Below are 13612 nucleotides of genomic sequence, written 5' to 3' on the forward strand. Positions count from 1 at the left end.
GTAGTATTTCTTTAGAAAAAACATTTAATGTGATCGATAATAAACAGAAAAAAATGCTTTATTAATATTCATTTTTGTGCATACCTTCTTTAAGTACTATTTAATGTTTTTTAATAATTTTCTAATAAAGTGCGCCCGCGAGCAACGTATATTTAAAATCGGCCCATTTAAAAAGATTACCAACGGCTGTACTGAGTACTGACCAAAAATTTATAACAAAATTATGTAAAATTTATATATATTTTTCAAATCTTTTAATGTTTAATTAAAGCAGTTTTTAAGTTGTTTTAATTGGTTTAGAAAAATTTAGAATTGTGTTCAGTTATACAAAATAAACATTTATATAACAAAGATAATTTTTAAAAGACTATAACTTTTTAAGTACAAAATGTAAAGACATTTCGTTTACTTGGTAAATTTAATTAACATTCAAAAAGTATTTTACAAAGTTTGACAAGATTTCAAATAAAAATTTGGAAGTTATGACTATGACAAGGACAGTGTTGAGTTCTTAAAAATCTGCTTTTTGTTACAGCGTTAAGTTTTAAACGCAGATCATTTACGTAAAAAACGTAATTTAAAAAAGACTATAACTATTTAAATACAACAAATTAAAGCATTTTGTTTCATTGGTAAATTTAATTAAAATTTAAGAACGATTTTACAAAGTTTGACAAGATTTCAATTAAAATTTGGAAGTTATGACTATGGCAAGGACAGTGTTAAGTTCTTAAATATATGCTTTTTGTTACAGCGCTAAATTTAAATGCAGATCATTCACGTAAAAAATGTGATTTTAAAAAGACTATAAATTTTTAAGTACAATATATATACAAATTTTGTTTAAATATGATGTTTTGTTAACATTTAACAACGATTTTACAAAGTTTGACAAGATTTCAAGTAAAAACATAGAAGTTATAAACCTTAGAAAAATACTGTTAAGTTCTTAAATATATGCTTAAATTTGGAAGTTATGACTATGGCAAGGACAGTGTTAAGTTCTTAAATATATGCTTTTTGTTACAGCGCTAAATTTAAATGCAGATCATTCACGTAAAAAATGTGATTTTAAAAAGACTATAAATTTTTAAGTACAATATATATACAAATTTTGTTTAAATATGATGTTTTGTTAACATTTAACAACGATTTTACAAAGTTTGACAAGATTTCAAGTAAAAACATAGAAGTTATAAACCTTAGAAAAATACTGTTAAGTTCTTAAATATATGCTTTTTGATACAGCACTAAGTTTAAACGCAGATCATTCATGTAAAAAAGGTAATTTTAAAAAGACTATTATTTTTTAAGTACAATATATATACAAATTTTGTTTTTATGGGATGTTTAGTTAACATTTAAGAACGATTTTACAAAGTTTGACAAGATTTCAAGTAAAAACATAGAAGTTATGAACCCTAGAAAAAAAGTGTTAAGTTCATAAATATATGCTTTTTTTTACAGCGCTAAGTTTAATAGCAGATCATTCACGTAAAAAAGGTAATTTTAAAAAGACTATAACTTTTTAAGTACAATATATATACAAATTTTGTTTTTATGGGATGTTTAGTTAACATTTAAGAACGATTTTACAAAGTTTGACAAGATTTCAAGTAAAAACATAGAAGTTATGAACCCTAGAAAAAAAGTGTTAAGTTCTTAAATATATGCTTTTTGTTACAGCGCTAAGTTTAATAGCAGATCATTCACGTAAAAAAGGTAATTTTAAAAAGACTATAACTTTTTAAGTACAATATACATACAAATTTTGTTTAAATGGGATGTTTTGTTAACATTTAAAAATAATTTTACAAAGTTTGACAAGATTTCAAGTAAAAACATAGAAGTTATGAACCTTAGAAAAAAATGTTAAGTTCTTAAATATATGCTTTTTTTTACAGCGCTAAGTTTAAATGCAGATCATTCACGTAAAAAAGGTAATTTTAAAAAGACCATGACTTTTTAAGTACGATATATATATAATTTTTGTTTAAATGGGATGTTTTGTTAACATTTAAGAACGATTTTACAAAGTTTGACAAGATTTCAAGTAAAAACATAGAAGTTATGAACCTTGGAAAAAAAGTGTTAAGCTCTTAAAATTATGCTTTTTGTTACAGCGCTAAGTTTAAACGCAGATCATTCACGTAAAAAAGGTAATTTAAAAAAAAAATAACTATTTAAGTACAACATATGAAAATATTTTGTTTCTTTGGTAAAGTTAGGTAACATTTAAGAACGATTTTACAAAGTTTAACAAGATTTCAAGTATAACTGTGGAAGTTATGATAATGGCAAGGACAGTGTTTAGTTCTTGAACAAATTCTTTTTAATACAGCACTAAGTTTTAAACGCAGATTATTCATGTAACAAAGGTAATTTTAATAACATATTTTCCAAAATCGCTTTATAAATGTTTTAAAATACTTTAAATAAAATATGCCCGCGATTAAATTTTAATTAAATTCGTCGAACTTAAATTTAAGGTTGTCAACGGCTGTACTGATTAAATAATGTAATTTAAGTTTATGTAACAGTTATATATATTTTTTCAAAAGTTTTAATGTTTACTTAAAATAGTTGTTAAGTTGTTTAGAAACTAAATTATGTGTTCAGTTATACAAGATATAAAGAGATTTAAAACCTTAACTTATAAAAGTTAGGTAATAAACGTTTATATCAAACAAAGGATACAAGTATATGTAGCTTAATTTATAAAAAAATGGCGTATGGAAACAAATTATTTTTATTATTTTTACCTGATATAATTAACCTATTAAATTTTAGAAAAAAAAACTTTATTATCTTAAAATAGTAATTTGTATAAAGTTCTTACTTTTTAAACTCTACATGCAAGAACAGTTTTTTGCTCTAAAACATATACTTTTACAGATATCGCGAAGTTTTAATATTAGATTTTTCATGTATAAGAGGTACTTTGTAAAGTACTTTACTTTTTTTTAATACTGTTTTTAAATTCATCAATAGTGTATGACTCGATTGTCTGACTTCGTAAAATACTTTACTTTTTTTATTACTATTTTTAAAATCGTCAATAGTGATATGACTTTTCTCAAAGCTTTTTTTAGTTTAATAAATAATAACCATCAACAGTATTTATATTTAATAAGGTTTAAAAACTTAAGTTTTTTTGTTTAGATTTTTTAAATTGTTATGATTTAATTTTTTTAGTTCGAGTTTTAAATTAGTTAAAACTGAGTTTTTTTATTTATGTTTTTTCTTTTATTTTTTCATCAGTTTCTAAGCCTTTTTATTGTTACTTTAGCTTTTTATTAATTTTATTAAATTTTTTGAATCTTAGCCAGAAAAAATCTTAGCCAAGTTTTTACTTTAGATAACTTTTACTTTAGCCAACATTAGCCAGTTTTTACTTTAGCCAACATTAGCCGCGATGAAGTTATTTAAGCAGAACGTTTTCAGTCTTTTTTTGAATCTTAACCAGAAAAAATCTTAGCTAATTAAGATCTCAATCAAAGATAAACCTCTACTTATTGATTTAATTAGACTTATGATATATAACACTAAAATAGTCTTATTTTATTCTAATTGAATAAGATAGAAAAATAATTTTTAGACTCAATAAATAAGTTAAATAATTTCATTTATCATTAAATAAAAACTTTTAGTTTTTTTAGAAATATCTTAAAATATACAAAAATAGATTTGTCTAAATTTTTATAGTTGTTTTTATAAAAGTATGTCCTATCCACCTAATCAAGGAGGTTATCCCCCACAACAGGTATTGTTTAGAAATTTGATTTTCCCTTAAAAATTGATAAAGTTTTCATGTTTATATTGTATTATAACAACATACTTATTATAATGTTAATGTAAACAAAAAATTCAGTTAAGTTTGTGTCTCACTGTTGTAGTTATTATAGGTTTTAAAGTTGAATGTTTTAATTTGGATAAATTAAATAATGAAAAGTTGAAAACTAATATATGTATTTTTATATAACTAAAATTGAATCCATGCAATTGGGTATAAAATTTAATAATATTTAGTCAGGTGGTTATGGGTATCCACCAAATTCAGGGCATTATCCTCCCCAAAATACTGGTTATCCACCCCAAAATCCCGGCTATCCTCCACAAAATCCAGGTTATCCTCCACAAAGTAATGCATATCCTACATCTTCATCTAGTCAAAGCAGTGGAATAGGTTTTTCAAGTTTATTTTTTTAAAAACTATTTTATGGTTTTTCTAATTTGATTGATCTAAACTTAACATGTACATTTATTTAATGTATTTAAATTAACTACTAACAAAAGTTTGAGGTTTTTACAGTTATTTAACTTTTCATTATCTAAATTCAAAATACCTGTTTATCTTATATGTTTTTAAGTTTATCATGATAAAATATTATTATATGAAATTTTTTAATGCTATTATTGAACAGAATTACTAAAGATTACAGAGGTTCTTTAAAATAAATTAAAAGTTAATATAAATATATATATATTTTTGCTCATAATAAAGTTATTTAGGAAAAATTATATTCAAAAAATTCCGTGAAAATCCATATTTTTGTAAACATTTTATGAAAGACACATGACTTAACTTTAATTTGTAATGTTCATCATAACATCAATATAATTTTTTACAAGGTTAAATTATTTCATTTATTTTAGTATATATATTTATTTATTGAAATCTTTAACTCAAATACTAAAAATTCAAATTTTCAATTTAAATAGCTGATGATTGTAGCAATAAGGTACATGAAACATCTGTTTTTTTTTGAATTTTGCAGATAGAAATAAATTATTTAAAATTCCTTCCAAGCAGGCTCAGTGAAAATTGATTCAGTTAAGTAAATCTATTACTATCTATAATTTATTAGAAATAATACAATATTTTTAGTTATTGAAGCAACAAGCTACAAGAAACAATTCTTCAACATTTTTAATATTTGTATTTTAAAAAGTTTTAGAAATGGTGCTCAACAAAAATTGGCGCTAAAAACTAGTTATTTCAAAAACTTAGTTTTCAGTTCCAGACTTGGTAACTTAAAAAAGAGTTTTTGATAAAGTTTATCCCAATTAAATGAAACTAGGAGTAATTAAGGCGTGTACACGGACAGTTTCAACCATTTTTCTAGTATTATTTTCCCCATTTTACTAGATATTTTTATACCTATCACTATAACAAAACATTTTAGAAAATACAAAAGATGTTAAATTAATAATAATACGAAATATGATGTATATTCAATCTCAAATAACTGTACAAAAAATTTTAGTATCAGTCAATTAAGTAATAATGTTTTAGGCATTTCTAAAGTTCAAAGTTTTGCAATTAAAAAAAAAATATGACCAATTGAAAAACTAAAAAAATAAAAAACTTTTTAACTAGATATATAGAAAAATATTTTTGAAAAACTCAGATAGTTATCAAGTTTTACCCCTGCCTGACTGAATTTAAAAAATGAAATCCTTATTTAAAGTGCAATAAATTTGTAATAAATAAATGTTTTTCAATATATGATTCTTTTACTTGAATTGATCCCTTTCTTAAATCTGTTTAAACCACATTTTAAATACCATATATGGGAACGGGTCTAAATTGCGCAAAGACAAAATTGCACAAGGTTATTAAATTACACGTGGGGACTCAATTGCACAAGAACAAAATTGCACAAGTGTACAAAATTGCACAAAGATACTTTTGCAAAAAGACTAGTTTGCACGCGGGGAAAAAATTGCACAAAGACTATTTTGCACGGAAGCTCAATTTTGCACAAGTTACAATTTTGTACAACAGACAGTTTTACACAGAGGGTCAATTTTGCACAAAAAAATACTAACTCAAAATAACTAAATGTAAACTTAAATTAAATTAAAATTATACTAAACTTAAATATGAAATAAAACAAGATAAAAAATTAAAATAAATTAATAATATTTACATGGGTAGGTGTTAAAATTTCACGAAGGGGACAAAATTGCACAAAGATACTTTTGCACAGAAAAAACGAGTATGCAAAATAGTGAAACAATAAAAAAATTTAGAATGGAGAAAATCTGTCTAATGAAATTTTTATTTTGCATTGTACAGAAAGTTCTGTTATGACTGTGTACTTCCATAACTTATACTTAAAATAGATTTTTTTTTCGTTTTATTTAATTGTTTTAAACATAACTTATATATCATTATTTTCTATTTGTCTAAAATTTATCTTAGTTGCATCACTATTTACTCTTATTAGCTCATAAGTTTCTCATTTTCTATTTTTATCTTTATCTAACCCAGACTTGCAAAAAAGCACTGTCAAAAGCTATTTTCTTCTTTATATTTTAGAAGAAAAAGGAGATACAAGCTTTTGACTAAATTGAAACAAACAATATAAAACAACAGCTACAATTAGTTAATTTATATTTTTAACAAAAAAAATTATTAATATAAACAAAACTCTTTTTGGTAAATATATTTTACAACAGACAGTTTTACACAGAGGGTCAATTTTGCACAAAAAAATACTAACTCAAAATAACTAAATGTAAACTTAAATTAAATTAAAATTATACTAAACTTAAATATGAAATAAAACAAGATAAAAAATTAAAATAAATTAATAATATTTACATGGGTAGGTGTTAAAATTTCACGAAGGGGACAAAATTGCACAAAGATACTTTTGCACAGAAAAAACGAGTATGCAAAATAGTGAAACAATAAAAAAATTTAGAATGGAGAAAATCTGTCTAATGAAATTTTTATTTTGCATTGTACAGAAAGTTCTGTTATGACTGTGTACTTCCATAACTTATACTTAAAATAGATTTTTTTTTCGTTTTATTTAATTGTTTTAAACATAACTTATATATCATTATTTTCTATTTGTCTAAAATTTATCTTAGTTGCATCACTATTTACTCTTATTAGCTCTTAAGTTTCTCATGTTCTATTTTTATCTTTATCTAACCCAGACTTGCAAAAAAGCACTGTCAAAAGCTATTTTCTTCTTTATATTTTAGAAGAAAAAGGAGATACAAGCTTTTGACTAAATTGAAACAAACAATATAAAACAACAGCTACAATTAGTTAATTTATATTTTTAACAAAAAAAATTATTAATATAAACAAAACTCTTTTTGGTAAATATATTTTGTTAACGGTTAGAATCTAATTTTACAATCTAGTTTTTATTTTTATTTACATAAATTTTTCTGATTGATTTTGTTAATTATTTAATTTGTGTATTTTGACTTTTTTAATTATTATTACTTCTTTTACATTTATTTAATTATTTATTTCATTGATTTTTACTTTTTTTAATTATTTTTATTAACTTTTGTTTTAATCTTTTCTTTAATTTTTAATTTTTACAAGTCTTATTTATTTTTTGATTTAAAAAAAAAATTATTTATTTTTTAAATATTTGATTTTTTAAATTCTGACTTTTCTAATTATTTATTTTAATCTATTCAACATTTAATTTTTATTTTTTACTTAAATTTTTTTTTTTTACTTAAATATATTATCTATATATTTTTTTATTTAGTTATTGTTATTTTTTTATTATTATTTGATTTGTTATTTTTTACTTAAAATTTATTTATTTTTTATTTTTATTTAAAATTTTTTACTTAATATTTATTTTATTTTATTTTTTTATTACTTAGCTATTAGATTTTACTATTCAGATTTTTTTTATTTATTTTAGTATTATATAATTTTTTTTTATTCAACTATTTAGTTATTAAATTTTTTAATTCTAAAACTTTTATTTTTTTAAATGTTATATAAATTTTTTTGTGCAAAAGAGTCTTCTTGAGCAATTTTGTCCCCTCGTGCAAAAATGTCTACGCGCAATTTTGACCCGTCCCTGTGAAAGAAACAAAACCCTTGCAAAATTGACCCTTCATGCTAAATTGTCACTTGTGCAAAAGTGTCTGCGTGCAAAATTGTCTGCTTGTGCAAAAATATACCTTTTTGCAAAAGTGAACCTTTGCAATTTTGTCTACGTGCAATTTTATCTTCATGAAAGAAAGTGAATAAAATAGTTTAAAACTTTAATGAAAGAAATGTAGAAAAAAAGAAAATTATAGTTGGCTACCTCAAGAGAGTCACATTTACTTCCATTTCAGTTGAAATTTAAATGAATTTTCAATATCAAGCCGGGTGAAACTATACTCTAAATACAGTTTATTTTTATTTAAGGCTGATCTTTGTATATCAAAGTTTGTATTATTAATAACGTTACATTTGTACTAGTTTATCAAAAGAAAAAAACCGTAAACATTTTGAACAATAAAAACATTTATTTGTTGCAAAACAGTGCAAAAAACAAAATAATTTAGCCTGTGATTAAAAAAAGCACTTTAAATTTACTAGAAAATATAAGTCAAACAGTAAGTTCTTAAAACTTGTTTGAAATTAAGTTTCTCAAATAAATAAAACACTCTATTCAGTAGCACAAAGCATATGTAACAACGTTTCCCATTCTGAAATACATGATGAATTTTTTTCTTTTAGCTGCAAACAACTTTGCACAGTATGTCCGACTTCTTTACAATAAGTGCAATTAAGTCTGTCTAAAGTGTTGTTAACATCGTAGTCACTCTTGTCCCATAATCGATTTAAACAGTCTGTTAAAGTTTCATACTGAGAAGTTTTCCTTGAAAAGTTCATTCTGTACTGTCTTAGAAACTTGTTGTTAGCTTCCAATCCACTTTTGGTGTAATTTAGCAAACCTCTACCGTTGTTTTGCTCAATTAGTTCAGCACTATGTGCAAGAACAGTATACGCAGTTGGAATAAAGCAAATCCATTTAACCGACATGACCAGCATCATTGTTTTTTGACATAAAACTGAGTATTTCTCTACATTAATCTTTCTGTTAGAATTTATAGGCCATAAAATAATGAAAACATACAAAATAATTTTGTTAATGTTTTCTTTTAAACTAAAATCAGAAATATGCTTCGTCAGCAGAGTCCTATTATTGGTGTTAAGCAAAGTTTTGACTACGTTACCTGATGTAGAAGTTCCACCATGGCCTGTGGGATACCGTTTTTCAAGAAAACCTTTAATTTGCTAAAATAGTTAAAAAAAAAACTATTTCAATAACTAAAACATATACTAAGCTACCATGTTTTGACCAATACTAACTGTTCTCATCATTCTTAGAGCTTAAATGATCTGTAAACAAAAGTAAGTGAATCTATACACATTAAGAACCTTCTAGAACATACAAAATGGTCTTTTTTGTCACAGTGAAAAACCAGGGATAGGATATTATATCAATTTTTTTAACAGAAATATCGCTTGTCAAAACCTAAAAAAATAGTTATATTCCACATGATAGATTTGTCTGTAAATTTGTATATAGATTCCTTGTCATTTTTACTAAATTATTGAAAAAAAATTATGTTGGTTCTACGGTGGCGAAATGAGAAAATTAACCCTGAAGAATACCCTTAATTGCCAGAAATCATCAATGAATTTTTGGCGAAAATAGAAGATTTTTTAAATGAGAAATAATATACTTTTACATTTAAACAGGGTTGCCACACACTCAGGGAACTCAGGGAATCTCAGGGAATTTTCAAACTGTAGAAAATCTCAGGGAAACTCAGGGAATTTTGGCATTTTGCTTTTAACTCAGGGAAACTCAGGGAAGTTTTGATTTTTTCTCTAAATTTCAGGGAAGTTTTTGAAAATCTCAGGGAAATTTTTTTCTTGATCTAGAATGAGGTTTAGTTAATCCAGTTTCAATATTTTGTTCAAAAGTAGTAATTTTTATTATTTAAGTGGTAATTTAGAATTTTTTTAGCCTTGCAGCTAGTTCTTCAATATTCTTGGTATTAACATTGTAGTTTTTTTAAGTTTTAAATTTATATTTACTTAAGTAAAATCAAACACTATTTACTGCATTCAGAACAGTTGCTAGGAAAGACATACAAGTCATAATGAAGTTATTATGTATGCATTTAAGTGAGTTCTTCATGTGAAATTGTTATTATAGTATAATTAAATTTTGTCAATTAAAATGTCAAACAAATTAAACTTTATTCTTTTATGTAGAAAGTTAACTATCAAGTTTACACAAAGTTGTGCAAAAATTTAGTTTTTAATTTTTAATTGGTTTAAACTTTTTAAGATTGAGTTTTTGAAAACAGTTTTTTTCATAAATTTAATGCAGAAGCATACACATACAACCTTCCTTTTATTATTAAAGAAGAAAAATGAGAATGAGGTATTAATAATTTGTGTTAGAAGAGAAACATTTTTTTTTAAGATTTGAAAAATACTCAGGGAAACTCAGGGAAATTTAAGGTTACTCAGGGAAATTTTTGGTCACTCAGGGAAGATTTTTTGGCTCAAAGAGTGGCAACCCTGATTTAAATATTCAAAGAATTTTGACTTTTTTCAATTAACATTAAACCAAAGAAATGAAAAAACTTAATAAAAAGTATTTGTATAAAAGCTTATAAGGTGTTTTTTAACAGTAGATGTAGACCTTAATTTTGACAAAAATTTAAGCATTTTTCGAGGCTTTTTTAAACTTAAAAAAAGCAAACTTTGGCTACATTTAAGCCTACATAACTTTTAGTATACTTTAAGCAGAACAGAAACAAACCCAGTTTTTAAAAGACGAAACACCTCTCTAAACAATTAAATAAAAATCTTCCTTTAACTGTTTAGTCGCAAAAATAGTCAATGGCCACTTGCCAGCCCACTGTGCATTAGTTGTTTTATGTATTATAAATATTAAGCTCTGGTTTTGCATCCACAACTTTGACTTATGTCAATTCAAGAAACAATTCCATATACTATACATATATTTCTTTTTGCTTAGTAAATGTAAAAATAGAGACGTTCTCTAATAGGAGTTTCAGTTGCCTATATAGATAATACTGAAAAACACTAAAGTTTTTTGTTATACAATTGTTTCCTTTTCTTTTTTTTGTGATTGTCAACATTTTTCCAACTGCTGTTCAAAACAAATTTCAACGTTCATACAAGATTAGTGTGTCTATATTTGAACTGATTAATTTAATGATGCAACAATACTTTAAAGTTATAGTTTGATTTATATGCTATTTTACTTATGTTTAAGGAAATGGGGAGGGGGGATGGAGGTAAACATCATTGAAATTTTTTTTAGTTTTTTTAGTTTTTACTAAGCTACAAGATGCTTTTTACAGATTTTAAAAATTCAAAATAATTTTTGAGATATAGCAGGTCAAAGTCGGAGGTAACAATAGGATCCTTATGGGAGGCGCAAACTAAAACGGCAAATAACTAGAAATCACTAAAAATCTATCTCCTCCTACGTTTTTTGTGATAACTACCTCAAATTTTCAGGAAATGTTCCTTGCAATATTTAGAAAATTCTGTCAAAACAGAATTAAAAAAGATTATAAAATAAAAATTTTATAACAAAGAAACAAAAAAAAAATGTTTTATTTTTGTTTATTTTTATATAACATTTTTATGTTTTAATTAAAAAAAATTCTGACAGAATTTTCTAAATAAGGGCATAGGGGGGGGGTCCAACATTTTTTTTCACTAAAAATAACATATGATTTTATATGAAAGCTTGAAGTACAATCTACAAGCCAGTTTTTAAAGAATTAAAAAATCTTATTTAACTTTTGAAATGTTGTAATTTTTATAAAAAAATTCCAATACAAGCTTATGGACCGCAAATTTTTCAGGTTCAATTTTCTCTGAAATTTAAAAAATCACTATAAATCTATCTTCTCCTTCATTTTTTGAGCTAGAGACCTCAAACTTTCAGGAAACGTTCCTTTTATAGTTTAAAAGACTTTGAATGTTGGAATTTCGAAAATATTGAAAAATAAAGATTTAGATAATTTTTTTTTTTTTAATTAACAAAATTCCTGCATTTAATCCTTTTAAAATTTAATAATACACTTTCTGTGAAACTTTGAAGAAGGTTGGTTGAAAAATGAAGGAGGAGATAGATTTTTAGTGAAATAGTTATTTTATTGCGTTTTTAGTTTGCGCTTTCCATAAGGAACCTTTTGAGGTCACCAACTTTGATTGCTCATATCTCAAATTTTTTTTTGAAATTTTTTCAAGCGGTTAAAAATGTCTGATAGCTCAGATAAAACTCTATAAAATATGACCAACTTGTAAAAATCAAGGTGGACCCCTCCCCCCTATGCCCTGGAATATTTCCTGAAAATTTGAGGTAGTAATCTTAAAAAAAGCGTAGGAGAAAATAGATTTTTAGTGAAATAGATTTTATATATTTCCCATAAGAAACCTATTATTGCCTCTGACTTTGACCGGCTATATTTCAAAAATTATTTTGAATTTTTTAAATCTGTAAAGAGCATTTTGTAGCTTAGTAAAATGTATATAAAATAAGATCAAAATTTTAAAAAAGATGTTTACCCCTCCCCTATGCCCTTAATGTTATTAACTAGTTTATGAACTGATTTATGAAGTTTCTATTTAAAAGCATAGGTAAACAATTCTATCAGAAAACCATTGTGTTTTATTAATATCAGGGTTGCCACTTGTTTATTCAAAAAATTTTATAGGTTTTCCAAATTTCTTCCATGTTTTTAAAAGTACACATTTTTGGGTTTATTTTTAGTTTTAAGTTAAGTTTATGGTAAGAAACTGTTTTAGATAGTATAAAAACATTGAAAAGATACTGTAAAGCTACTTTAAATATGTATTTTTATGTATATGATGTATTTTTTGAGTCAAATCAAAGTTTCACTATTGAATATGTGAAAATTGTTAAAATTCAAGGTTTTTTAGTAATTTTTGTTCAAAATTCCAGGATTTTGCAGTTTTATTTTCAAAATTTCTTAAATTCCCAGTTTTCCAGGTTTTTTTGCTTAAATTGTCAAATTCCAGGTTTGCAGGTAAAGTGGCAACCCTGTAATATATATATTTTTTTTTTACATATATTTTACATATTCTATTTGAATAAGATTTATTTAAGCACTGAAGAGGTCTTTGACCAAAACTTAGTTTGTAAAATAAATTTTTGAAAGAATAAATATATATTTTACATATGTATATTAATAACTATTCAAAATATAAATTTAAGCGTTTGTTAACAAGAGATCTTAGCAAAACGATCACTGGAATATATAATCAACAAAAAACATTTTCAAAAGTCAGCAGAGCAGAAGCCTGGACTTTCGTTTGCCGTGAGACAAGCTCAAGTTTAACAAAAGGGTTGATCATGCCAACTCGATCATCAGACCACAAGTTTTTCGGTTGTGACTGACTGGTGAGTCCCAATAAGGACAAAACCGGTCTCAGTCTACCAAAACTTGTGGTCTGATGATCAAATTTGCATGATCAACCCTTTTGGTATATATAATAATCACTTCTTCTTTTATTACACTAGCACATGTTTCTGTGTGTTAAAGGATTAACTTACTTCGACGGAGCTATGTAATTTATTCATTTTCATAGCTCTGTTGAATTGTGTTAATTGGTTAACACACAGAAACATGTGTTAGTGTAATAAAAGAAGGATACTGTATAATTTGTTATTATTAAATATATAAATAGTTTATTTATAAAGTTGTAGTTGATAGCACTTGACAATTTGAATTGGAGTTAAATATTTATTTGATTATATAT

The 13612-nt window shown here is 24.6% G+C and overlaps 1 protein-coding gene across 1 annotated transcript in view; it reads left to right on the forward strand.

The window, feature by feature from the left end:
- The first annotated feature begins 3658 nt into the window (after positions 1-3658).
- Positions 3659-13612, forward strand: part of LOC145837146 (annexin-B12-like) — a 46611-nt gene continuing 36657 nt past the window's right edge. Inside the window, exons 1-2 of the mRNA XM_082944915.1 lie at positions 3659-3763; positions 4030-4186. Coding sequence (XP_082801041.1) covers positions 3722-3763; positions 4030-4186 — 199 coding nt within the window. The 5' untranslated portion in view covers positions 3659-3721. The remainder of the gene's footprint in view (positions 3764-4029; positions 4187-13612) is intronic.

Source organism: Thalia democratica, chromosome 5, assembly GCF_965202585.1.
Source record: "Thalia democratica chromosome 5, ktThaDemo2.hap1.1, whole genome shotgun sequence".
NCBI classification, from domain to species: domain Eukaryota; kingdom Metazoa; phylum Chordata; class Thaliacea; order Salpida; family Salpidae; genus Thalia; species Thalia democratica.